Raw genomic sequence first — 25,854 nt, forward strand, 5'->3', positions numbered from 1 at the left:
CTGGAAGCAACAGTTGATTCTCAGCTCAGCACCCAGAGGGTCAGGTGGCTCTCAGCGTCCTTCCACACCTGGCACCTGGGGGCCCTAAGTCCTGCCGCCCTGTGTGTAGCGTGAGGGGTACCCATGGCACTGCTTCCCCAGCCTTCCCTGGAGGTGGGCATCTCCTGGGGTGCTTGATAGGCAATCAGAGGCCTGCTCCCCTCCCAGAGCTGCTGGATCCTGATGGCTGGAGAGGGGGGGGGAGCGGGGCTGGGGAACTCTCCTTTTAAAAACGTTTTAAACATGACCCCACACAGAGCCCCCCAGGACTTCCGTGCCCACAGCAGCCCTCTCCCTTCTGCGAACCACCCTGGGGCCCGTCTGTGCAGTGAAGGTGAAGATTTAACTCGCGCTATCTGTAATTCCCGCGTGTTCCTTTCAAAGCAGTCACGCCAGATGTCGACTTGGAAGTTGAGAGGGAGGCACACGTTCTTATAAATTAATGCTGCCAGCGATGAGCATCTGATATTTTTAACATATTCATCGCAGAGGGACAAATCCTCTGATTAACGGTGCAGCTGTGCCGATGCCGCCCTGGCCAGGGGTCGCTGAAGTGGGCGCAGCTGCGGGCGAGGGCCTGATGGCGGGAAATGAGTGGGTCCCAAGTGGGTGCCCTGTGGACCTGCTGCCCTTCTCCCCTCTGCCTGCTCTTTCTTCTCGTCCCTCCCGCTCCCGCTCTGCTGGTCTGGGCTGGGGAGACCACTGGTTAGTTTGATCAGGGCCTGGGCTCTGCCAGGAAGTGGAGTGGCTCATACCGGAGACCGCCACTGGGGGGCGCGCTGCAGACCTGTTGAAAGGATGCCCTTCTAGAGTAAAAGTCAGTGTGTTTCCCCAGGGCCACACTCCTGTCTCTCTTGGACAGTGGGCGGTCCTGGCGTCCCTGGGCCGGGCTCCCACAGGGGCACTCACTGGTCGTGGTGGCAGCCAGTTGTTGTTAGTGGTTTGGACAAACCTGGACCCGCCACTAGCGAGGCCCCCAGCACACCTGCCTCCATGGCCAGCTGGTGGCTGGGCTTCACAGCTGCCTGGTGCGTGGTTGGCATGATGTCATGCGCATGGTGCTTAACGATTCAGGACGTTCTGCCCACTGCGTGGGGGCACTTGGTCTTATCTTTGACCCTCGTGGGACCCGCTCGGTATCACTGTCTCCGAAGAAGAGGAAACTGAGGCACCGAGAGGTAGAGGGACTTGCTCAAGGCCACTCCACCAGGTGGCAGACCCGGGATCTAAGCTCAGGACAGTCACTCTGCACCTCCCGCCAGAGCCACACATCCAACCTGTCCCCGCCCGGCTGTGGGCTCCCAGGGGCGGAGAGGGCAGCTCCCATCTCTGGGCCCAGGGGGTGTCCATAGGCCAGTGATGGCGAACCTATGACACGCGTGTCAGAGGTGACACGTGAACTCATTTTTTTTGGTTGATTTTTCTTCGTTAAATGGCATTTAAATATATAAAATAAATATCAAAAATATAAGTCTTTGTTTTACTGTGGTTGCAAATATCAAAAAATTTCTACATGTGACACGGCACCAGAGTTAAGTTAGGGTTTTTCAAAATGCTGACAGGCCGAGCTCAAAAGGTTCACCATCACTGCCATAGACGATGCTCAGGGCACAGAGCTGGACTGGCTTTGCGGCTGCTCATGCCGTGGAGACCCCGGGGCTGGGTACCCAGGAGGGGTTGTCCTGGGCCGTGGTTATGTTTCAGCCACTTTCGTGGCTCGGCCCGCCAGGAACAAGGAACCTAGGAGCCGTCCCCACCGGGCGCCGGGTGACCAGCAGTGACCTCTTATCGCACTTTCCTAAAAGCGTTTGCAGGTCTTGGCCTCCCCCGCTCCCGCCCCCGGTGGTTACACAGTCTTAACGGGCTGTGCAGCCTGGGGCAGCGTTCCCGATAGCGCGCGCTTTGATGTGGTTCAAATGATCCCAATCTGTGAACACGGGGCGGCCGTGTTCTTGGTTTTGAGGGTCACCTTGTTTCTTGGTTTTGAGGCTCACCTTGCAGGGGGAGCGGTGGCTGAGCCTCACTTCCGGGGCTCGCTGTCCAGGCGCGTTTGCTGTGGGTCAGCCTGGGCCACTGGTGACATGGAGGGAGCTCCCACCCGACGGGGCTGACCCCAGAGGGTCCCGGCCCCAGGGGGCCCGCCCACTGCCCACGGGTACAGCTGTCCCAAGTGCTGTTTAGGGGCCAGAGGAGTGAGCTAGAAGCAGAGCGGCTCCAGACTTGGTGTTGTCAACTCATGACCTGCCCACCGTGTGCCGGGCCCTGGGGAGAGGGGCAGTGCCAGGGCAGGGTCTTGTGACCGTCCAGACTCTTCTTCATTACGGGCAAGCCCTCTACCTCTGCGCCTCCATCGCCTCGTGTGCAGGACGTAACAAATAAGCCTCAAGCGCGGTGGGAGCACCATTCATCCACTTACTGGCTTAGCCAGGCGTTTATTGAGCAGCTACTATGCGCCGTGCTGGGTGCCCGTGTGCGGGGGGGAACACCACTCAGACGCAGGGCCTCTGGGACCGGGCAGCGTCCTCAGGGAAGAAACAGGAAACCAGCTGTCCCATGTGGCATGTTTTTCTGGCTGCTTCCCTGGCTTTTGCAAAGGGAGGGTGTCCTGGAGACAGCCGGATGCACTCATGGCCGCTTCCTGGGCCTGAGGGCAGCGGCGCCCTGGCCTCCGGGAAAGGATGTGGTGGGTGTTGCCATGCTGGGGACCAGGTCCATGTCCCCCTAACTCCTGTCCTAACCCACTCAGGTCCCGTGTTGACAGGCCCCTGGGCGCCTTCCCGAGGCCTTTACAAGCCAAGTTCTGGAAACATCCCGGGCAGTCCCTCTCCCAGCACCCCGTGCCCGGCCCCCATGTGCCCCCCTCTCTGGCTGCCCAGCCTGCCCTCTCTGCTCCGGGCCCACACTTCCCTCTTCCATTGCCTCTAGGCGTCTGTCCTGCTGGGAGGTGGCCGCGGCCGGCACTGTGGTCCCATACACCGTGGTCCCAGAGCCCCTGCCTCATCCTGGCTTGATCCTGATCGTCTGGTTGGCAGCCTGCCCTCTGCCCTGGGAGCTGAAGGCTTTGTTTTCCTTCTCCCCCAGATTCCCAGGCTGCAGCCCGAGAGCCTTCTTCCCCTTGCAGCCCCTGCACCTGAGCTCCCGGCAGCTGGGCCCCTGTGTGGACTCAGACACCGAGTCTCGCCTCCCCGGCCCCCTCCTTCCCTCTGTGTGTGGCAAACGCCTGCCTCCCCGGGCTACCTCCTTGTCCTCCCAGCTGCTCAAGGGATCCAGCACCTACCCCTCCTCTTCCCAGCACCTCCTCACAGGGGACCACGGGCCACAGCCCTGGGGGTTCAGGGATCTTGGTGTGTCATCCCTTTAGATCAGGTGAAGGTCAGACACTGCCTCAGATGCCACTCGGGGCTGAGTGAGTGTCCCCTGGGCTGGGAGATCCCTGGACAGGCCCGGGGAGGGCAGGCGAGGGGGCTTGGAAACGGGTCTCTCCACCACCCGTCATGCGGAGCACGAGCCAGGTTTCCGCAGGTGGCACCTGTGTTAGCTGAAGAGTCTGTTTGGAGGGGACGTCGGAGCGGAGGCCTTGAAGTCCGCGTGGGTGCTGGGAGCCCAGGGCTATCGGAGTGTGTTTTCGGAGTGGCCGGGGGTCAGGGGCTATCGCTGCGGCCTGGGCGCGCAGCCAGAGGGCGCCCCGCAGCCGCTATAAAGGCTGGGCCCTGGGCACCGGCAGCAGCGACCAGCCCGACGCCCAGAATGAGGAGCCTCGTGGTGCTACTGGCAGCCCTCGCGCTGTGCCAAGGCATTGGGATCACCAGGTGGGTGTCAGCGCCTCCCCGGGCCGCTCTGGGTGGCTCTCTCCCTGGTCTGCCAGCCGTCGGTCCCGGGGGGGTTGGGGGGGTCTTTGGAGGAAATGGGCAGGTTCCCAGGAGAGTCCCCCCGGCAGCCTCACTGTTGCATGTTGGGACCGTCTCCTCTGAGGGCGCCGCTCCAGGGTGTGGGCGGTCAGGGACGCTAGGGCAGGGCTTCTTCACCAGACCGCCGCTTCGGTCCCGGCTTCAGCGTGGACTTAACACTGTGCCCAGTGTCCTCGCCTGTGTCCAAGCAAGAGACGGGGTCTCCGTCTCCTGGGGTCAGGGAGGAGCAGAGGACTCAGTATTGCAAAAGGCTTTGGCCAGTGCCTGGCACTCAGTAAGAGCTATGCACGCATTTGCTAAACAAAACCACGTTCTCTGATGTCACAGGCCCCGTGGGGGTGAAGTTCCCGGTCCCGCTTCCAAAATCATAAACGGCGTTTATTGCGCTGCCTGCTGCGAGGTTTCCCGTAGACTCGCACGGACCCTCACAGGTCGATGTTCGTGTTTGCATCTGACCGATGGAGAGACTGTTGTTCAGGGAGGGTCTCCGAGCTGCCTGAGGCCACGTGGGTAGAAGGGGAGGAGCCAGGACGTGGTCCCAGGTGGACGTGAGCTGTTGACATCACACTGTCTGCAGTTTCCAGGTTCCAGGTCCCTTTGAGGGAGGCTCAGGGGGCCCTGTGCTGGGACGGGGCAGCTGGGCAGAGGCACGGCAGCTGCAGTGGGGGAGCCGGAGTCAATTAGGAGCCAGAGCTGAGCAGCAGGAAGCTTTGGGGGCCTGGACTCGGGACCCCGAAACGGCCGCACTCCTTCCTTTAGGCTTAAGTCCTCTTCTCTCCTGAGAGACAAAGGCTGGGGGACATCTCGAGAGCCTTTCATTGGTCAGCAGGTCCCAGCTGAAGTCACCCCTGAGGGCGGGTGGGAGGCACCAGAGGAGACACTAATTCACAGGCGAGGCTGTGCCACGTGGCATCCGTGGGACGGGAACGACACTCAGAAACCACTTTCTTTTCGGGTCTTAAAGCTGCTGCATTTTATTATTCTCAAAGGCGGTCGCACCGCAGTCTCCAGTGGTTCTCAGTCAGCCCCACGGGAGGACCATGGGCTCTCGGAGCCGGGAGGGGCTGGGAACTCGCCGAGGGGTTGAGCCCCAGCTGGTCCTGGTCCGAGGCAGAGCAGGGAGCGGGCTGGGCAGGAAGGACTCTGCCCGTTTGCAGAGGAGCCGGAGCGCCAGGGCTTCAGGAGCACCAGGTGCTGCGAGCCGCTCCTGTGGGTTGCCCTCTTGGTTCTCTTCCTGTGGACCTGCCGCCATCACCTGGCTCCTGCGGCCTGTCAGGCGCTCCCTGGGGACCACGCTCTGGGCTGGAACCTCCACCAGCTTAGGCCCCTCGGGGAGCCGAGCGCAGGGTGGGGGTTGTCCTGGCATTTACTAGAGATCAGGGACGCTGTCTGCGCCCCCAGTGGCTCCTGCGGTAGAGACTGCGCCCTGTGCATTACATGCCCCTGGCCCTGTGAGTGCCTGGCACATAGTAGGTGCACAAAGACTTTGGAGACGGATGATCACCTGCTTAGTCTCAAGCCTCAGAGTGGCAGAACTCATTAGCTGGTTATGAATTACACCTGTTGAGTGTCCCCCAGCATTACAAAGAGAAAGAACTAGAAAATGGATGTAAAATATAATATAGTCTTTACTTTGGGTTATGAGAAGGGGTGGGGGAGTGTTGGGGTTGGGGTTGGGGTTGGGCAGGTGTCGGAGGCGGGGCAGCCCTGGGGAGGCGCGCCCTCCTCACTCCCCTCCCGCCTCCTCAGGATCCCTCTGCACAAGGGCAAGTCCATCCGGAAGGCCCTGCGGGAGCGCGGGCTCCTGGAGGACTTCCTGAGGACACACCAGTACACCGCCAGCGGCAAGTACCAGGCCGGGAAGGTGGCCAGCGAGCCCCTCTTCAACTACCTGGATGTGAGTGGCTCTCCACCCCCACACGGTGCCACGGACACCCCACCCCCACCCCACCCGCCTCCTCCTCCTCCCCTGTTGGAGGAATCCTGAGTCCCTCAGGATGTGGAGGCCGCATCCCTGGCCCTGGGTCAGCCTCGCAGCGCTGGGCTCTGAATGACAGGCATCCGGCAGACAGCAGCCCTCGGGCCGTTGTCTGCCCTGGTCCAGCCTCATCCCCTCATCCCCTCATTCCGGGACCAGGGCGCCCTGCCTCATTGGGGCTCCGCGGGGATGGGCAGCTGCTGGTAGGAGGGACCTGGGCCCCATGCCTTCCTGGAGCCCGACTCCCTCTCACCTGCCACCCTCGGCAGGAAACTCCCAGCCCTCTCTTCTGTCTCCTCTCCATACTGAGGCCATCCTCACGCCCGCCGGCTCTAGTCCTGGCCCGTGGCGAGGAGGTGTGGCAGGGGCCGCATGGTGGCACCTGGGGTCTCTCCGAGCTGGTGCCCACCTCTCTGCCCCTGCTCCCGGCTGGGTGGCCCGGTGTCCCTCCCAGGCAGGACTTAAACTTTAATCCGATGTCTGCTGCTGGGGCTGAGGCCAGCAGGGCTCATGGCGGGGGTGGGTGCCCAGCGTGGGGGCTGGAGACCCCTCCCCCTCCCCCTCCCCCCCAGGGAGCCACCTGTTCCTTTCCCCTCGACTTCCCCGTCTCGGGGCAGAAAGCACAGGGCCCACGAAACTGAACAGGCTCCATGCCCATGTCCCCCTCCCTGCACGCTGTCCCCTCCCTGCACGCTGTCCCCCCCCATGCTGTCCCCCTCCCCTGCATGCTGTCCCCTCCCTGCACGCTGTCCCCTCCCCCGCACGCTGTCCTGCGCCTGAGCCTGTGCTCCGCCCGCAGTGTCAGTACTTCGGGAAGATCTCCATCGGGACGCCGCCCCAGGAATTCACCGTGGTGTTCGACACCGGCTCCTCCGACCTCTGGGTGCCCTCCGTCTACTGCAAGAGCAATGCCTGCCGTGAGTGACCTCCCGCCCCACCCCTCGGACCGGGCCACTGCCTGCGGGGGGCAGCTGGCCAGCGGGCCATGTGAGGTGCAGGAGGCTGATGCTGACTCCCCCAGCCTCCCGTGTGCCAGGCCCGCGCTCAGCCCCGGCAAACGGCCACTGACCGGGAGGGGTGCACATCTCGGGGCTGACGTATAAACCCGCAGCTGGAGGTGGGGGAGCGTGAGTTTGTGTTTTGCCTCCACCAGAAGCCAAGGCCAGCTGCGTCCTCTCCTGGGCCCTCAGTTTACCTTTCTGTGTAATGGGCTACGTCAGGCCAGGGCGTGCCGGCCGAATGGGGAGAGAGGGCCTCTCACCGATGAGAAAACACATGGGACATCTCATCTATTTCCCAACAGTCCTGGGCAGCTTGTGCTCTTTTCACCCTGTTTGCCAGACGAAGGAACAGATTCAGGGAAGGAGAGAGACTGGCCTGCGGTTGCAAAGCTGATGGGCGGCCGCAGGGGAGGCGGTTTTTTCTCTCTTATTTTTTATCTTTAAAATATATTTTATTGATTTTTTACAGGGAGGAAGGGAGAGAGATAGAAAGTTAGAAACACCGATGAGAGAGAAACATCGATCAGCCGCCTCCTGCACATCTCCTACTGGGGATTGTGCCCGCAACCCAGGTACATGCCCTTGACCGGAATCGAACCTGGGACCTTTCAGTCCACAGGCCGATGCTCTATCCACTGAACCAAACCAGTTACAGCTCTTATTTTCGTTTGGAAGCCACACAGGTAGCCCTGGGCTCAGAGCGGTGGGTCCAGCAGCCAAGGATAATTTTCTTTTTTAAAAAAAATAGATTTTTATTGATTTCAGAGAGGAAGGGAGAGAGAGAGATAGAAAGATCAATGATGAGAGAGAATCATTGGCCAGCTGCCTCCTGCACGCCCCCTGCTGGGGATCGTGCCCTGACAGGAATCGAACCGTGACCTCCTGGTTGGCAGGACAATGCTCATGTCCTCTCCTGAGCCGGCTGGCCGGGCGAGGATCATTTTGTTTGTTGAACTCGGGGCTCAAGAGAGAACGGGCTGCTCACAAGGCCCGCGGGCGCTGGCGAGGGCGAGGAGACCCAGGCCCCTCTGACCCGGCTCTGTGTTCCAGAGAACCACCACCGCTTCGACCCGGCCAAGTCCTCCACCTTCCGGGACCTGGGCGAGCCTCTGACCATTCAGTACGGCACGGGCAGCATGGAGGGCGTCCTGGGCACCGACACTGTCATTGTGAGTGGGCCCGCCCACCTTCCCAGCCCACCCGCTTCCTGCCCAGACACCTGCTCTGAGGGCCGCCCCTCCCCGTGGGGAGGACGGCCCCTGGGGACAGCGAGGGAGCAGGAGCCCTGAGGTGGCTCAGAGGAGGCGGGGCTGTGTCCCGTGCGTAGGCTACTTGGGAGTTAGCCCTTGCTCAGCTGAGGGACACCGAGTGATTGACACGGAGGGAGCGAGTGCAGCATTAGGGTCATGTGGCCTGAGGTGCAGGCGCCATTGGTCCATGAAAATGAGGAGGTTGAGGCTGGGAGAGGCATGTCCCAGGTCACCAGCACGTGAGGTCTTTCACAGGTGAAGGGGGCAGGGACACCATCTGGCTCTTTCATATGCAAACTGCGTCTGTGTCCTTCCGGTCCATCCATATTCCTGGGGGGGACGCTCAGGTGCAGCCGGGACATGGGGTCTGCAGGCCGGCAGGGGGCCTGGGGCATCCCTCATCCCACCCCCTTCTTTGGGCTCGGCCCCCAACTTCTGCACCATGAGCCCTGCTGTCTGTACCCTCTACCGTGTCCTCTCTGTCCTTCCTCCCCTACCCACTGAGCCAGTCCCCTCAAAACCACAGCACAGAGCTGGGAGAGGGGCTGTTTCTCTTGAAGCTCATGTAACTCTGCTCAGTAGAGCCAGGTTGGCTAGCAGGGGTGGCGGGCCGGGCTGCCCCTGGCCGAGGGCCGACTAGCTGGGGTGGCGGGCCGGGCTGCCTCTGGCCGAGGGCCGGCTAGCAGGGGTGGCGGGCCGGGCTGCCCCTGGCCGAGGGCCGGCTAGCTGGGGTGGTGGGCCGGCTGCCCCTGGCCGAGGGCCCCGGTGGAGGTCGCTGTCCTCTCCTGCAGGTCTCCGACATCGTGGACAGACAGCAGACCGTGGGCCTGAGCACCAAGGAGCCTGGGGACGTGTTCACCTACTCCCAGTTCGACGGGATCCTGGGGCTGGCCTACCCCTCCCTGGCCTCCGAGTACTCGGTGCCCGTGTTCGACAACATGATGAAGAGGCACCTGGTGGCCCAAGACCTGTTCTCCGTTTACATGAGCAGGTAGGCACGCGCCCGCCGGCCGGCTCCCAGCCTGGCAGGGTCTGCGGCCGAGGGTCAGGCCACCCCACGGGGACGCTGCCGCTCCAGGGGAGTCACCGCATCCAGGCACATTCAACCTCTCGTCCGAGGGCCCCAACACGGTCACCGGCGCAGCCAGAGTCCAGGGGCCGAAATTGGACCTTTATTTCTGCCATTTAAAAAGCAAGCCTGACCCGACCTCTACACGGGGCTCTCCTTCTTCGGCCTCCGCAATCCTTTGTTGACGTCACCGAGATTCACAGACTTTAGAGCAGGCTCCAAAGGAGTCCTACCTTCTCCTTGCACAATTTGGGAAACTGAGGCGGGAGGGACGCTCACCCCGGGAGCTGGTGATGGACAGCTCAGCTGGCCAGAGGGGCAGGGGGAAGGCTGGTGTCAGGGGACGTCAGGCAAGGGGTGCAGTGGTTCATTCATTCATTCATGCATTCACTCATTCACTCACCTATTCACTCAATAGATGTAGTGGGTCCTACTGTGCGCAGGGGCTGTGCCAGCAGATGGGGAGGGATCAGCAACAAGACAGCCTGGGAGTTAACTTTTATCAGGGGAAGCAGACGACACCCAACGGCACACATATGATGGTGACAGGTGGGGACAGGCACTGACTGGGAGGTCTGTGTGTATTAAGCTGAATAATAACAGGGAAGCCGGCCTACGGGAGGGTGTGGAGGGGCCGGAGGCCTCGCTGAGGCATGAGTGGGTGCCGTCCGGTGACCCAGAGGGACGGTGCGTTTCAGGGCCCGGAGGTGGAGGAGCTAGACGAGGGCAGGGACGGGACAGCGGGGTGGGGAGCGGGTGGCACTAGTGTGCCCGTGTCTCCTGGCCGTGGACAGAGCCCAGGGGAACAGAGGGGGCTGGCGGCGGTGGCAGGTTTAATCCAAAGGTGTGGGGCCTTGTGCACAGCCCTCTCTCCTACTCTCAGCCTTGGGTGAGGGGGAGCGGGGGCACAGGGCGGCCGCTGGGAACGGCGAGGGTGGTCCGCGCAGAACCCGGCAGCCTGTGGCCTGGGGGCGGCTTGCTCCCGGGGGTCCCCTCCCACAGCCAGGCTGTAGCCGGGCGCCGAGTGCCACAACACGCCTGTCCTTGGTTTCAGGAACGGCCCCGGGAGCATGCTCACGCTGGGGGCCATCGACCACTCCTACTACACCGGCTCGCTGCACTGGGTGCCCATCACCGTGCAGGAGTACTGGCAGTTCACCGTGGACAGGTGGGTGAGCGGCGGCCGTGGCCCGGCCAGAGGCTCCCTCCAGGGTGGGGCCGTGGGGCCCGGGGTCAGCCACCCAGGAGACCATCACACCAGAGTCTGAATGAGACTCCCAGGCCCACGGCCTTGACAGTCACGGCCTCGCCTCTGCTTTATGAATGAGACGCGGCGTTGCCTGAGCGCTTACTCCCTGCGGGGCACTGGCTGAGTGGGGCTGTCTCCTTTCATCTCACTGACACCCAGCGAGGCGGGTGCCGTGAGTACCCTCGCTGTATGCTTTTCTAGCAGCCGGTTGGGACCTCATAACCATCCCTAGGAAGTCAGGGAGGGGTCATTAACGTACCCATTTCATGGATGGGCAGCCCGAGTGCAGGAAGGTTGGGTAACTTGCCCGAGACGTACAGCAAGTCAACAGTGGGGAGAAAACTCGGTCTCCAGGCAACGAGCGAAGTACATTCCAGTGCATGCACCCGCGTGCACGTGACTTTGCTGAGTTGTTGCAGTTCTTGTCCCACAGAAGGTGGGGTGGTCTTGATTTAGCCACTGAGTTGGGAGAACATGGTTTCGGGTCTTTTCTCTGAGCTCAGGAAGTTGTGGGGAGTCCAAGAAGGGGTCCCAAGGAAGGGCACCTGGGGGTTGGGCGTTCTTCCTGCCCGGATCCTGGCAGGGGAGGCCAGGGGCACCCGGGAGGGAGGCGCAGCAAGGCCGTCCTGTCTCCCTCTGCAGGGTCACGGTCGACGGCGTGGTGGTGGCCTGTGACGGCGGCTGCCAGGCCATCCTGGACACGGGCACCTCCATGCTGGTCGGGCCCAGCAGCGACATCCTCAGCATCCAGAAGGCCATCGGGGCCACAGAGGACCAGTTTGGCATGGTGAGGCCAGGCCCTGCCCCTCCCAGACCGCCTGAGGGGACCCCTTGGTGCACGGAAGAGACGGCAAAGGGAAATGGGGGGGGACCACAGATGTCATGGTTTCCCGGGAGGCCTTCCCAGTGGCCTCCTGTGCCCCCAGCCTGACCTGTCCCCCCAGCCTGACTTCCTGTCCCCCCAGCCTGACCTGTCCCCCCAGCCTGACCACCTGTCCCCCCAGCCTGACCTGTCCCCCCAGCCTGACCTCCTGTGCCCCCAGCCTGACCTGTCCCCCCAACCTGACCTGTCCCCCCAGCCTGACCTCCTGTGCCCCCAGCCTGACCTGTCCCCCCAGCCTGACCTGTGCCCCCAGCCTGACCTCCTGTGCCCCCAGCCTGACCTGTCCCCCCAGCCTGACCTGTCCCCCCAGCCTGACCTCCTGTGCCCCCAGCCTGACCTGTCCCCCCAGCCTGACCTGTCCCCCCAGCCTGACCTCCTGTCCCCCCAGCCTGACCTGTCCCCCAACCTGACCTGTCTCCCCAGCCTGACCTCCTGTCCCCCCAGCCTGACCTGTCCCCCCAACCTGACCTGTCCCCCCAGCCTGACCTCCTGTGCCCCCAGCCTGACCTCCTGTGCCCCCAGCCTGACCTGTCCCCCCAGCCTGACCTCCTGTGCCCCCAGACTGACCTGTCCCCCCAGCCTGACCTGTCCCCCCAGCCTGACCTCCTGTCCCCCCAGCCTGACCTGTCCCCCCAGCCTGACTACCTGTCCCCCCAGCCTGACCTCCTGTCCCCCCAGCCTGACCTCTCCCCCCCCAGCCTGACCTCCTGTCCACCCAGCCTGACCTGTCTCCCCAGCCTGACCTGTCCCCCCAACCTGACCTGTCCCCCCAGCCTGACCTCCTGGCCCCCCAGCCTGACCTGTCCCCCCAACCTGACCTGTCCCCCAGCCTGACTTGTCCCCCCAACCTGACCTGTCTCCCCAGCCTGACCTCCTGTGCCCCCAGCCTGACCTGTCCCCCCAGCCTGACCTGTCCCCCCAGCCTGACTACCTGTCCCCCCAGCCTGACCTGTCCCCCCAGCCTGACTACCTGTCCCCCCAGCCTGACCTCCTGTCCCCCCAGCCTGACCTGTCCCCCCCCAGCCTGACCTCCTGTCCACCCAGCCTGACCTGTCTCCCCAGCCTGACCTCCTGTGCCCCCGGCCTGACCTGTCCCCCCAGCCTGACCTCCTGTCCCCCCAGCCTGACCTGTCCCCCCAGCCTGACCTCCTGTCCCCCCAGCCTGACTACCTGTCCCCCCAGCCTGACCTGTCCCCCCAGCCTGACCTCCTGTCCACCCAGCCTGACCTCCTGTCCCCCCAGGACAAGGCTGCAGCAGCCACACACGCGGCCCAGGGACCACAGGGCCCCCTGAGGAGGGCCAGCTGGTCTAAGCACACGTCCTGGGACTCAGCTGCTTCTGGTCACACCCATCGCCCTTAAAAAAATTTTTTTAAAAATATATTTTATTGATTTTTTACAGAGAGGAAGGGAGAGAGATAGAGAGCTAGAAACATCGATGAGAGAGAAGCATCGATCAGCTGCCTCCTGCACATCTCCCACTGGGGATGTGCCGGCAACCCAGGTACATGCCCTTGACCGGAATCGAACCTGGGACCCTTCAATCCGCAGGTCGACGCTCTATCCACTGAGCCAAACCGGTTTCGGCTAAAAAATTTTTTTTTGTCAATCACCTGAGGACATTTTCCAAAAAATATTTTTTTATTGATTTCGGAGAGAGTTAGGGAGAGAGAGATAGAAACTTTGATGAGAGAGAAACATCCATCAGCTGCCTCCTGCATGCCCCCTACTGGGGATCGAGCCCACAACCCGGGCATGTGCCCTGATGGGAATCGGCACCAGTGACCTCCTGGTTCCAGGGTTGACGCTCAGCCAACCGAGTGGGCCACACGGGCCGGGTACACCCATCGCCCTTTTCAGAGGACTTCTCTCTGGTCTTTTTAAAAACATAATTTTAAGTGACTCATTACAGCACAGTTGATACTGTAATGCAATCTTCTATTAGTTCCGGGTGTACAACACAGTGACTTGACATTTACGTACTTACACAGTGACCACCACAGCAAGTGCATGGCCATCCGTCTCCGTACACAGCTCTGATATTACTGTCTGTTTTCCCTGCTGTATGTGGCACCCATGACTCCCTTCTCTCACGACTGGAGTTTATACCTCTCCGTCCCCTTTCACCTTTCCCACCCGCCCCCGCCCTGCCCCTCGGGGCAACTGTCAGCTTCCTCTCTGTGAGTCTGTTTCGTTGGTTGGTTTTCCAGTTTGAGATCAACTGCGGAAGCCTGAGCAGCATGCCCACTGTGGTCTTTGAGATCAACGGCAAAAAGTACCCGCTGCCCGCCTCCGCCTACACCAGCCAGGTATGCGTCTCAGGGTGGGGGTGGGGGGTGGGGGTGGGGGGGGGAGCCCCAGGCTCACCAGGGCCCTCCGCCCTCCTGGAGGGTCAGCCAAGTTGGTGGTAAGTGGGGGGCCTAGAGGGAGAACGCAGGATGTCAGCTGGCCCTCCTGAGGGGGCCCTGTGGTCCCTGGGCCGCGTGTGTGGCTGCTGCAGCCTCGGCCTGGGAGAAATGGGGCAGGTGGGGAGGACAGAGGCCTGGGTTTGAGGGAGGGGGAGGCAGGGCCATAGACCCCGTGGGAGCCTCTGTCCACTGCTCTAGCTCCTCAGACCTGGGGCCTAGTCTGTCTGGGACGTTCTTAGATCGCCTGGGTTTTGTGGGGACCCAGATTCCCAGTGATTGGGTTTGACCTAATCCTAAGCACCCCAACTAGCAAGGCCTCGGGTCCCCAAGCTGCTCTGGCAGGTCGTCAGGGCAGGAGGTCATGAGATTTGGAAGATGGGGGGCTGGAGAGGAAGTGAGTGGGGTGAGGGGGCCCCACCAGCTGACCTTGGATCACGCCCCTTCTATATGTTTTGAGCATCAGTTTCTTCACCTGTTGAGTGGGATGAATCTCCTGCTTGTTTGCCTGCCTGGGCAGGCGATTTCAGGGACGGAAGGAAATAATAGCTGAGAGCCACGGGGGAGGGCACGAGAGGGGGCGGCCGCGCTGGAGGCCCGCGGCTGGCTGGGCCCAGCGTCACCTCAGTCTCGCCTCTCCCAGGACTCCGGCTTCTGCTCCAGTGGCTTCCAGGGCGACGACAGCTCGGAGCAGTGGATCCTGGGGGACGTCTTCATCCGAGAGTACTTCAGCGTCTTCGACAGGGCCAACAACCGCGTGGGGCTGGCCAAGGCCATCTGACGCGCCTGACGTGAGCCGCACTGCCCGACACATGCATGCCTGCCTGCACACACGTGCACACACACGTGCATGCCTGCACACACGTGGGTCATGTTTCTGGGCAGATGGTCCTCAATAAATACCACTTCTCTGCAAAGCCTGGCTCTTTGGGGCTGACGTCCTGCACTGTCATGGGTGTGGCTGTCACGTGGGGTGTCAGGCAGAGCTGGGGCCACATGGGGGAGAGGGCTGGGGACACTGCGGATGGGAGACAGTCACAGGTGAAGGGCCACTTCCGGTCAAATCTTGCCTTTCTGGGGAAAGGGCACAGCGGGGAGATTGTCGCAGGGTGACGCCTGTACGGAGGAGCTGGGGTTGGGATGTGGGGCTGAGCAGAGGACCCTGACCAGATGGAGAAAGACTCCAGGTCTGTGAAAAGGCGGCCCCGCTGACTCTAGGAGGAGAGTTAGGGGCATAGGCAGAGGGCGTCTGGGAAGGTCTGTGGGTCCTGATGTCGCCGTGACCTTGGGGGAGACCACAGGCCAGAGCTCCATCCTCAGTCTGACTCCAAACCTGACCCACTGGTGCCCGCGGAGAGGCCCTTGCCCCATGGGAAAGGCCCCTCGCTTCCCCAACAGGGGGCAGCGCAATGGACCGGGCTCCTGTCACCACTGCGTCCCGCCCCCTCGTCCTGGCCCCATCGCCCTGCTCACTGAGGGCAGGTGAGGCAGACGCAGGCTCAGCCAGAACCGTGGGTCCGCCCCTGGCACTGCCCAGAGCGTGTGTGTGTGCGTGTGTGTGTCCCTTGGAGGAGGGGGCACTCAGGCTGTGGTCGGGGGAGCTGAGGAGCTGGGGTGGCAGAGGCTGCAGGAGGACGGGCCTGGGTGTCGAGCCCTCCAGGGTCAGGGTGGAGAGCCTGGTGCCCAGGAGGCAGTCCTGGTGTTGGCGACGCCCCTAAGCCTCCCTTTTCTTATCTAAGACCCATGCTGTCCATCCGCCAACAACGAGACAGAACTGGGCCACTGCCATTATTTTTAGGCTTCTTGTCACTTAAAAAAAAAGTGCCAAACAGACTCACACAAAAAAGGTGTTATGTTTCAATGATTTATGCTTAACACACTGTATTTTAAACATCCCCAGCGCAACTGGAGGTAATGTAGAAAGTCTAAATATGACGACTTTCCTGAACCAGGAGCTTGGACCAAAGGGCCCCTCAGCCCCCCGCCCCCGGGCCTGGTGCCGCCCCTGTCCTGGGAGGGCAGCGACCACCGGAGGCAGCTCCTTCCGGGGTAGAGGCCGTGGGCAGCCCCGTCTGCCATGGGGCTCTCCTGGCTGCCGAGGGGTGCTCCTGGATGCTCTCCACACCCACCCCCTCGGTCGTCTCACTGTCCTTCTGCCCCTCGGCCCAGCCTCTGCCGGATGCTGCTGGCCAGGCTGGGGGGGCCCTGTGTGCCCACTGCCCCCAGCCTGGCCTCGGTACCCGGCACTGTCCCCTCGCCGGTCTCCCCGCGGGCCCTGCGCTGCTCTCAGCTCCATGTCTTGGGTGCTGCCTCCTAACTTGAGTCTCGTTGGAGGAGTGAGTGAGTGAGGGAGGGAAGGAGGGAGGCGCTCAGTGAGGTCCTGGGGAGCCCCCTGCTTGCTTCCTCACGGGGTGCTCCTGATCCTGTCCCGGGGGAGGCTCCGGGCACTGTAGGGGGACCGAAGGGAGAGCAGGTGGCCGAGCTGCCGCATGGCTCTGCGAGGGGAGGAGGGGAGGACCCGTCAGCACATGTGCTGTTTGCTTATGAAGAGGGGGGGCCAGGGGGCAGGGGGAGCTGGGAGGGCCCCTGCAGGGCTGGGCTGACTCCCTACCTGGGGTTCTGCCCGGGCAGGGAGAGGGCAGCCGGGGAAGCCTCCTGGTCATGCTCACCAGCCCACCCCGGGCATTTGGTGCAGCGCAGCTGCTGCCACGGCCGCTCCCAGCACCGGCAGGGCTGGCGCAAGGCCTGGCTCATGCCCTGCCCTTGGCCCAGTGTGCCTGCCCACTCCCTGTGGCCTGGAGCTGCTCCTCATCCCTCCCTGCTCCCCGCCAGCTGAGCATCCTCTGAGGTGACAAGCCCCACCCCCTCCCATCTTCCCCTTCCGACTGCTCAGCATGTGGCCGGCTGGACTCTGCTCCAGTGCCCAACGGGCAGCACCCGTCTCTCCCCGGAACCCTCGGTACCCAGGAGGCTCCTGGCATGTGGAGGGAGCCAGGCAAGTCGGGGGAGACAAGGAGGGGGCTTAGGCTCTGTGATCTGATCTGCTTGACTGGCATGAATCATGAGCACTGAGAAACATGACCTACATACAACACACAATACATGTACATGCACACAATACATACACATACACAAAAGTACAGGCACATAACATACACAGAGACACACACAATACACAATACATGCACATGACACATGGCACATATGCATATACACAAAAGTACACAGACAACATACATGTACACAGAGAAACACACAGACACACACAGACACACGGTATCCCACCAGTGCCTGCCTGCCGGCACCCTCCCTGCCCCTGCCCAGATGGTGGCAAAGCCCAGGTCCACAGCCCCATTTCCACCTCCTCTCCCTTCCCTGTCACTCATTTCTCCTGCTGGTGCCTCTTTAATGAGAGGAAGCATTTGGCCAGAGAGAAGCTGGGGAAGGAGACCTTTGAAATGGAAATGTTGTGACAGAATGATGGATTGTTTTCTGAGCTGTGTGGTTTGTTTCTTGTTGGAAGGAGAATAGAGCCGAGCGAGAGGTTGCCCAGGTCGGGGAGCCCTGGACCCCGAAAAGGAAGGTGGAAAGCGGCAGCAGGCAGAGGGGCCGTGGGCCGAGGGGCATCCTGGGGCAGGCAGAGGGACGAGGCTGGCTACTGCCCAGGAGCCCTGGTCATAGTTGGGGGCCCCAGATAGCCAGGACATGCAGCACCTCCCTGCTGAGGGACATCTGGTCTGCCCTGTCCTCTGAGCACCTGCTCATGCTGTTCCCTTTGCCTGAGGCTCCTTTCCACTGTCTCCCACCTGGGAGCTGCTCTTCCTCCTTCAGAACCAGCAGAAAGGTCACTCCTCCGAGAAGACCCCTCCCACCGCAGGAGGATGCTGGCTGGCTCCTGGCCACTGGGTGTACTCGGGGCTAATTAGAATTGCCACTGGTCTTATTTATTTAAAAGGGTGTTTTTTGTACCTACTGTGCGAAGCACTGTTCTGTGTACTGTGTCCATCAGAGGGCACAGCAGAGGGTCCCCTGCCCCCCCCCCCCCCCCCGTCCCCCCAGGGAGCGCTGTGGGGACGCAGACAATGGAGATAAGTGTGTAAACTGTTGGTGTATCACATGGTTTTAAGAGTCACGGGAAAAGGATGCTGAGGTGGGAAGGGATGGCTCCAAAGCCATGAGCAGTAAGGCGTGAGGATAGGAGGAGAGACAGGCATGATGGGTAAAGTGTGTGCAGATGAATCCACCCTCCATAAATAGAGTGACCAGCAAGCAAACGTGGATATGTTATTTTTTGTTTAGGCCACCCTTCTTTCTAATGAGATGACCCCCTCGAGGAGGGCAGGAGTCACATCAACATCATTTTGTATCCTGCCCGGCACATAGTGTTTGACGCAGAATAATTAATTGTTCAGTAGACGTACTTGCCTGAATAAACAAACCACAAACTGTCCTCTCGAAGCTCCAAATCAGGGTGGGGGCATTCAGGTGTCAGTGCTTGTCCTGGAGCGCCCTCTAGTGGTGAAATCTCAAATGCCCGCTTTGTACACCTTGTTTTATTTCCTGCAACGTTCCTACTCCTCCTCCCCACCCCAGGTTCCCAGGGCAATGGCCATGCAAACAATAGGATTTACTAAGTGCCTACTATGCACAAGGCACAATGCAGGAGGCACAGACATAGCAGGCCTGGTCCCTGTCCTGAAACCCGGCAGTCAGTGGACGTCGCCCTGGGTAGCTTTTTCTTTCTCAGTCTTTGTTCTCTGGTGCCCGCCCTCTCGGATCTTTCTGGATCATCCGTGACAGCAGACGTGCATCTTGGACTAGAGCTGGCCCAGCAAGGATGTGCCTGTTGTGTGTGCCCGAGGGGCGTGGGGGTAGCATCAGCCCCTGGAGTCGGTGGCTCGGCCCTTCACCCCAAGGAGTGACAGCTCCGGGGAGCTTGGAGGGCAGCCAGGACCTAGTGCATTACGCACTCCCTGCAGTTTCGGGGTTGAAGCTGTCTCCCCATCTGGCTGGTGGAATTGTGCCCCCTTTTCGGGGACTGCGCACGGCCCGGCCACCTCCTCTGGGCTGGCGGCCTTGGTTTCCTCAGTACCAGGGCTGAAGCTCCATCGGTAGGTGCTGAGCCTCCCCCGCCTTTTGTCCTTGCCTCTCCTCTGGCCCAGCCGCGAAACCCGAGAGCCCCTTTCTTTCCCGGGGCCGCGTTTAGCGCTGAGACCAGAATAACTGCGTCCTGGGAGCTTTATTTTTAGGGCTTGTGAGAGGGAACAAGGAGCCTCTGGAGACAGGTGTCTCCTGTGTCCAGGAGTGTCCTGGGTGGGGGCCAGCCACACCCCCTGCAGCTCTGAACTGTGGCCTGGGATGTCCTGCCGGTCAGCCCCAATCTTAGCTGTCCCCGTATCCGTTCCCTGGGGGGCATTTCTGATCCAGAGAGAGTCATCAGAAGCAATGAAGGGGTTTGTGGGCAGACTAGCTGTTCAGATGCCCAGGCAGTGTCCCTGGGGCTCCCTGAGTCCCCCTGGCGGCCAGTGTCTGGGCCTCAGCTTCTGAGAGAGGGAGGCAGGTGGCTCCAAGCTGAAGGGGAGCTTGGGCCAGAGCTCCAGTACCTGGCCCGTGGCCCTGGTGAGTTGGCATAACGTACAAACAGTAGGGCATCTCCAAGGACTTTCCCGAGTCCACATGTTTCCAGGGAGACCAGGCCAGAGAGGGAGAGAATAGACTGGGACCTAGGGAACTTCAGAAATCAGTGGCTTGGGCCTGCGAGGCAGATGAATGGGTTGATTGACAGGCCGGTGCAGAAGGTGCCATGCAAATATCCTAGTTTCTTGGTGGCAGTTGGGCTATGGACTTGGCCTGGATTCCAAGGACTTATTTAGACCTGAGTAGAGAGGCCGGGCTTTCTACTGCCCAGGGAGTGCTCCCTGGCAAAGGTCTCTGGGACCCTCTCTCCTCAGACCACCCTGACGTCTGTGCCTTCCTCCTCATCTCCCGTGGTGTGTTCATTCAGGTTGCCATAAGCAGACACCACCTATGGTTGCTATAGGCAACACAATTTTTCCTCACGGTCTGGAGGCTGGAAGTCCAAGATCAGGGTGTCGGCAGGGTTGGTTTCTCCCGAGGCCTCTCTCCTCGGCTTGCCGACAGCCGCCTTCTCTCTGTGTCCTCACCTGCCTCCTCTGTGCCTGCACATCCCTGGTGTCTCCTCCCCTTAAGGACATCGGCCCTATGGGATTAGGGCCCCGCCTTTATGACCTCATGTAACCTTAGTGGCCTCTTTACAGACCCTGGCTCCAAAGCCAGTCACAGTGGGGATTGAGGCCTCAACACCTTCCTTTTGGAGGCACATAACATAGTCTTAGGAGGGGAGCCCTGCCTGTCAGTCCCACATCATCCTTCCGCCCATCACACCTTCCCCTTCTAGCGCCGAGAGGTAGCCCCTCCCCCAGGCCTAGAGCTGCCCAGGTCTGTTTGGAGACAGCTCATTCTGGGGCTGGTTGGACCTCAAGAGACAAAAGGACCTGGGCGCCGTGAGAGTTATTTCGGGGGGGGGGGGGGGGGGGTGTTAGGTTTTACGTGCCCTGTCGCATGACCCTCTCCTTTGACTGCAGTGTCTGAACCCAAGCGCCTGCTGCCAGACTGTTTCTTGCACAGCGAGAACCCCAGTTTTCAGTCCAGAAGGTGCGGTCCCTGTGCAGCCTGTGTTCCCGAACCTCCGACTCGGGACAGGGATCTGAAGGGGGTGGGGGTGGGGAAGGGAAGCAGCCTGGGCACCTGGAAGCCTCCCCAATCAGGTGGTCCCCACGTTGCTGTCTCGTGGGTGCCTGTCCTTCCCTGGGGCCGGCCTGGGACTAGCTCCCCTAACTCTGCTGCTCCAGACAAGCCCCCAGGTCGTCCCAGCCTCCGGACAACCGGCAGGGCCTCCCCCCCACCACCCGCACCCAAGAGGTGGCCCCAGGGTCCTGGCGGGGTTCTCTGGAAGTTCAGAGAGCTGAAGCCAGAGGGCAGCCAAGAGCTGCGATGTGATGGGGCTGGCCAGGCAGGGGGAGTGGCTGCGGGCTGGCTGGAGGCTGGCTGCCACCGAGCTCAGCAGGGCTCCAGGCCCAAACTGGAGACCGGATGGGGGAGAGGCACCATCCCCAGGACTTGCCCTTGAGCGTTTGGCAGCTCTGACTGTCTCCTTAGTCCAGCGGTGCTGTTAGAAACCAGACAGCAGGCCCAGGATGCAGTCACTTATGCCAAGCCCCACGTCGGTCACCAAACTGGGACTTAGTCACAGCTGTGGCTCTCCCAGAAATGGAATCTTAAACCAGTGGGTCAGGAGCTGCCGATCGGCACCCGTTGGAGCCCTGGTGAGAGACCCCAGCCATCCCCGAAAGAGAGTCACTTTGCCATAACCAACCCGAGTGTTTTGCTAGTAGAACCTCCTGGTTCCGCTCCCTCCTGCCTAGAAAAGCCTTTCATTCTGTGCTGGATGCTGCTGGTTCGAATCCATTCTCAGGGGACACAATCTGTTCCTTATATCATCTCCATTTCTCTCCCTTCCTCTTCTCTTCCTTCGTTTGTTGGGCTGTTTTCCAGCAGACGCTGGGTGGGGATTATGACGTTACAGGGCCCAGCGTGGCCCCTGAAGGGTGACCCCTACGGGCGAGCCCTTATCCTGGGCCTCCTCTGTCTCCATCCTGCTGCGTCCGCCTGTCCCCCGAGTTTTACCTTTTGCTAAGGAATTGCCTCCGTTACCTGATTGAATTCCCACCACCACCCTGGGGGCTTGGTGTTATTGTTTCTGTCCCACGTATTTTTTTCTATCACACTTGCCTGGATTATTTGTTAGCGACAGACCGTGAGGGTGGTGGTGGGAAGGAGGGGGCTCAGCCGGGGCCCCTGTGGCTCGGAGGAGAAAGCAGATCCGCTCGAAACTCCTAATGAGCTTCGCTGTCATTCCCTCCCCAGGCGCCTGACAGGCACCTCGGAGACGAGGGAAGCAGCATTCATTATCCGGTGACATTTCGCAGGCGGCTTTCTACCTCTGCCTCCCCTGAGAAGCAATCACAGGATGTGTCTGATCTTCCTGTTACCCGCCTCCCGGGCTGGCCACCCCAGCTCCTTTCATCCCTGCGATTGAAGCCCGTGGCCTCCGTCTCTAAGATGTGCCCTGGGCGACACCGTGGTCTCTGGGGAGACCCCCAGGGCTTTCTTCCTCCCTTCAAAGGGCGGCTGGGGCGCTTCCCCGTAAGGGGTGGGTGCGCGTTATTTCTAGGGGCTGGGCAGCTGCCGAGGGGGTGGGCCTGAGTGTCCCCTCTGCCCCGCCCAGGACCTAATATGGAGGGGACAGGGGTAGAGGGTGAGGCCTTGGTCCTCAGCAGCTGGGGTGCAGGTGGCCGGAGCAGGACTTCCCGGGAGCAGGTGGCTGCTGAGGGGGGGCCGGCTGGTCAGTGTGTGGGGCCGGGGCAGGGTCTGGGCTCCAGGGGAGCCTCTACGCCGCCCCTAGAGGCAGGGCTTCCGGATGCTGTGGAGACCGGGCTGAGGGGTTCCCCTGGAAGGCCTGTGAGGGGGTCTGAGACACCACCTCCTGAGAGACCTTCCAAATGGGGCCTCAGAGAGGCTGGGGGTCCTGCTCTCCTGCCCCCTCCAAGCCTCCACCAGGCAGAGCAGCCCCCAGAGGGGAGGGAGCTGGGGCCTGCAGGGCTCTGGGCCCGGCCTCCCCATGCCCCTCCCCTGCTGCACCCAGGCCTCCCCCTCCCCCCAGCCACAACCCCTGCAGCACCTTCCAGGTCCCTGCACTCATACCCCCACTAAGGAGTGGCCGGCCGCAGCCTATGGCCTGGAGTTTGGGGGAGAGTGGGGGTGGGAGAATGAAACCTACCAGCCCGCAGAGTGGCTAAGTTTGGTCTCTTTAGGGTCATTGGAGGGAGGGCTTGAAGGGACAGTTCATCTAGGCACCACCTAGTTCCTGGTCCCTGCTGTGTGCTGGACAGGCCCTGGGGACACAGCAGTGACCAGACAGAAAATCCCTACTTCTGGACCTAACATGTTTGCGAGGAATTACAGATACTAATTAGGTAGGAAGGTGATTGTGTGTGTGTGTGTGTATGTGTGTGTGTGTATGTATATGTATGTATGTATGTATTTATTTATTATTCTTTGGTTCAGTGGAGACACGCTGTGGCCTGGGACTGCCGTGCCCCCTGCCCCTGGGAGAATGCCCGCCTCAAGGGCACGAAGCCCCCAGCAGAGGGAGGAGATGGACAGATGTGACCAGAGCTCTGACGGTGACGCACTCGGGGCTACAGCCAGTTCCCTGCCTCTCAGTCGGTGAGCAGGTACAGTCCTCTCTCTCGGTTCCGCCCGAGTTGGGTTTCTGCCACCGGATGCCCCTGCCTCATACCTTCCCACACCAGCGGTGCCTCCTCAGAGGGCCCCTGAGCAAGTCGTGGGAGGGGACTGTGCCCAGAGCAGGGCGAGGGCTGGGCAGTGCCAGCAGGAGGCGAGCTGCTGACCGAGCTGGCAGCTGGTCTTGGGAACCACAGGGGAGTCGCAGGACCTGCAGGGCCCCTCCCAGGAGAGAGGGAAATCCCGTTTCTGGTGTGGTCGGTGGAGAAGAAACAGCTTAGAAAACAGCAGCAGCAGCAGAACGTGTTTATTGAAACGGCTTGCGGTCAAAGGTGGCCTGCTGGCCGCGAAGGTACATTTTGCTCTTTGGGAAAACAGAGCGGAAGAGGCAGAGGAAGGGAGAGAGAGACAGAGACGCAGAGACAGAGGGACCCGCGGCCAGGAAGCCGGGCACAGCTCACTCCAGGGACTGCTCTGCGGAGCAGCCGCCGTTGGTCTTGCTGAGCGAGTCGGCGCTGCCCACCCTCGAGTCCACGCTGGGGGCGATCTTGTTGATCTCCTGCGGCATGTTCTTCTGCCTCTCCTCCTTCTGCGTCTCCCGGTGGTAGAAGTAGTTGAAGTTGGAGACAATGACGGGCACCGGGAGCGCGATGGTCAGGACCCCGGCGATGGCGCACAGGATGCCCACAATCTTGCCCCCGGCGGTGGTCGGGCACATGTCGCCGTAGCCCACGGTCGTCATGGTGACCACGGCCCACCAGAAGCCGTCGGGGATGCTGGAGAAATGGGACTCCGGCTCGTCCACCTCGGCGAAGTAGACGGCGCTGGAGAAGAGGATGACGCCGATGAAGAGGAAGAAGATGAGCAGCCCCAGCTCCTGCATGGACGCCTTCAGCGTCTGGCCCAGGATCTGCAGCCCCTTGGAGTGGCGGGAGAGCTTGAAGATGCGGAAGACCCGCACCAGCCGGATGACGCGCAGGATGGCCAGGGACATGTTCTGCTCGGCGCTGGGCTCTGTCTCCTGGACCAGCTCGGTGATGACGGTCGCGAAGTAGGGGATGATGGAGATGATGTCGATGATGTTCATGATGTTGCGGAAGAAGCCGGCCTTGCTGGGGCAGACCACGAACCGGAGCACCAGCTCGAAGGTGAACCACACGATGCAGGTGGACTCCACCATGAAGAAGGGGTCGGTGAACATGGAGGGGGAGAGCACCAGCCTGCTGGCGTTGCGGCCGGGGTCCCTCACCAGCTTCAGCTCCCGGTCCTCTCGGAACTCGGGGAGCGTCTCCATGCAGAAGATGGTGATGGACAGGATCACCACCAGCACGGACACGGTGGCCACGCCCCGGGCGGCCACGGAGCTCTCGGGGTACTCGAACAGGAGCCAGAACTGCCGGTGGAAGTCGTTGGTGGGGAGCAGCGTCTCGGGGTCTTTGATGTAGCCCTCGTCCGCCCGGAACTCGTCCATGGCCTCGCTGCCCAGCTCGTAGAAGGCGATCTCGTTGGCGAAGACGTCGACGGGGACGTTGGCCGGGCGCCGCACCTTCCCGCCGGACTGGTAATAGTACAGGATCCCGTCGAAGCTGGGCCGGTTCCTGTCAAAGAAATACTCGTTCCGCATGGAGTCGAAGAAGCGCATCCGCTTCTCCCGGTCGCCCAGGAGGGTCTCGGGGAACTGCGTGAGGGTGCGGAGCTGGGTCTCGAACCGCAGCCCCGCGATGTTGATGATCACCCGCTGGTTCCCTTCGTTCAGGGCCGCGGGCTCCAGCCCCGGGGGGTCCGGGTAGTCTCCGGGGAGCCGGCAGAAGGCCGTCTCGTGGCTGCCGCTGTCGCCGAGCAGCAGCTTCCAGCTGGAGAAGGGGCCGGCCCCAGGCCGGCCTTTGGGGGCGCTGGTGGGGTTCAGGTCCGGGTCGTAGCCGGGCTGTTCCTGGATTTCGTCCGAGTTATCGAAATTGACCAGAGCCACCTCCATTTCTTTCCAGCCGCATCCATCCATCCTAGGGGAGGCGGGAGCGGAGTGGAGACCTCGGTCTTCCCGGCCTGCGGGGAGCTGCGGGGAGAAGAGGCGCGTCAGGTGGGAGCGAGGACGGGGAGGACGGCTGGCCCTGGGTCCTCGACAGAAGGTGGGTCGTTGGACTAAGGGATGATTTATGCTCAGCTGGGGGAGGAACCCCTGGTGGTTTTGGCAACATTCTTCCCTTGAGATCGGTTTGCACCCCAAGTCTGCACACACTAATAACTAGATGACGCTGGGGACAGGGAGCCGGGCCGAGAAAGGACAACTTCCTCCAGACAAAGGGGCCTTCATACACGGTCGTCGGTAGCGGCCACCGTGGGCGAGGAGTTGAGGTTTCCTAACGCTAACACATTGTTAATCACGCATTTGTGTGCCGTCTTCCGGGCACCCCGTCTCACCCTCAGCTCCTTTCTGTCTCTCACTGGACAGCCAGGCCCTCACGGATTCTTTCGGTTTCAGCTTCAAGACACACCTGGACGTCACCCCTGCTCAGCACCCCGCCTCCTCCTCTTGGGCCCCGTGGCGGGCGGCGTGGAGACACAGCCCCGTGGGTCCCGCTGGGAAGGAAGAGGTGAGGCTGGAGGCCGGGTGGGCTGTGCAGGGAGCTCTCTGTGCCTTCGCCCCTGCCCTGTGAGGACTCCGAGGCTTGCTCGGAGGGCACAGTCCATGAGGTGGCACGTGTACACGGTGGAAAGATCATTAGATTATAGCTGTCGTTTTCGCCA

The 25,854-nt window shown here is 61.6% G+C and overlaps 2 protein-coding genes across 2 annotated transcripts; one reads left to right on the top strand and one right to left on the bottom strand.

Annotated features, from left to right (window-relative positions):
* Window positions 1-3,744: 3,744 nt before the first annotated feature.
* Window positions 3,745-14,699, top strand: LOC138995701 (chymosin-like). Its single transcript, XM_070396334.1, has 9 exons — window positions 3,745-3,848; window positions 5,697-5,844; window positions 6,725-6,842; window positions 7,977-8,095; window positions 8,968-9,167; window positions 10,300-10,413; window positions 11,137-11,281; window positions 13,588-13,686; window positions 14,426-14,699. The coding sequence occupies exons 1-9, from the start codon at window positions 3,787-3,789 to the stop codon at window positions 14,561-14,563; spliced, it is 1,143 nt and encodes a 380-aa protein (XP_070252435.1). The 5' UTR covers window positions 3,745-3,786; the 3' UTR covers window positions 14,564-14,699.
* An 8,867-nt stretch (window positions 14,700-23,566) lies between these two features.
* Window positions 23,567-25,108, bottom strand: KCNA10 (potassium voltage-gated channel subfamily A member 10). Its single transcript, XM_070396193.1, has one exon. It carries the CDS (start codon window positions 25,106-25,108, stop codon window positions 23,567-23,569), a length of 1,542 nt encoding a protein of 513 aa, XP_070252294.1.
* Window positions 25,109-25,854: the final 746 nt, after the last annotated feature.

The sequence above is a fragment of the Myotis yumanensis genome, unplaced genomic scaffold, assembly GCF_028538775.1.
Source record: "Myotis yumanensis isolate MYYU_CA2020_CCGP unplaced genomic scaffold, mMyoYum1.0.hap1 SCAF_17, whole genome shotgun sequence".
Lineage (NCBI taxonomy): Eukaryota > Metazoa > Chordata > Mammalia > Chiroptera > Vespertilionidae > Myotis > Myotis yumanensis.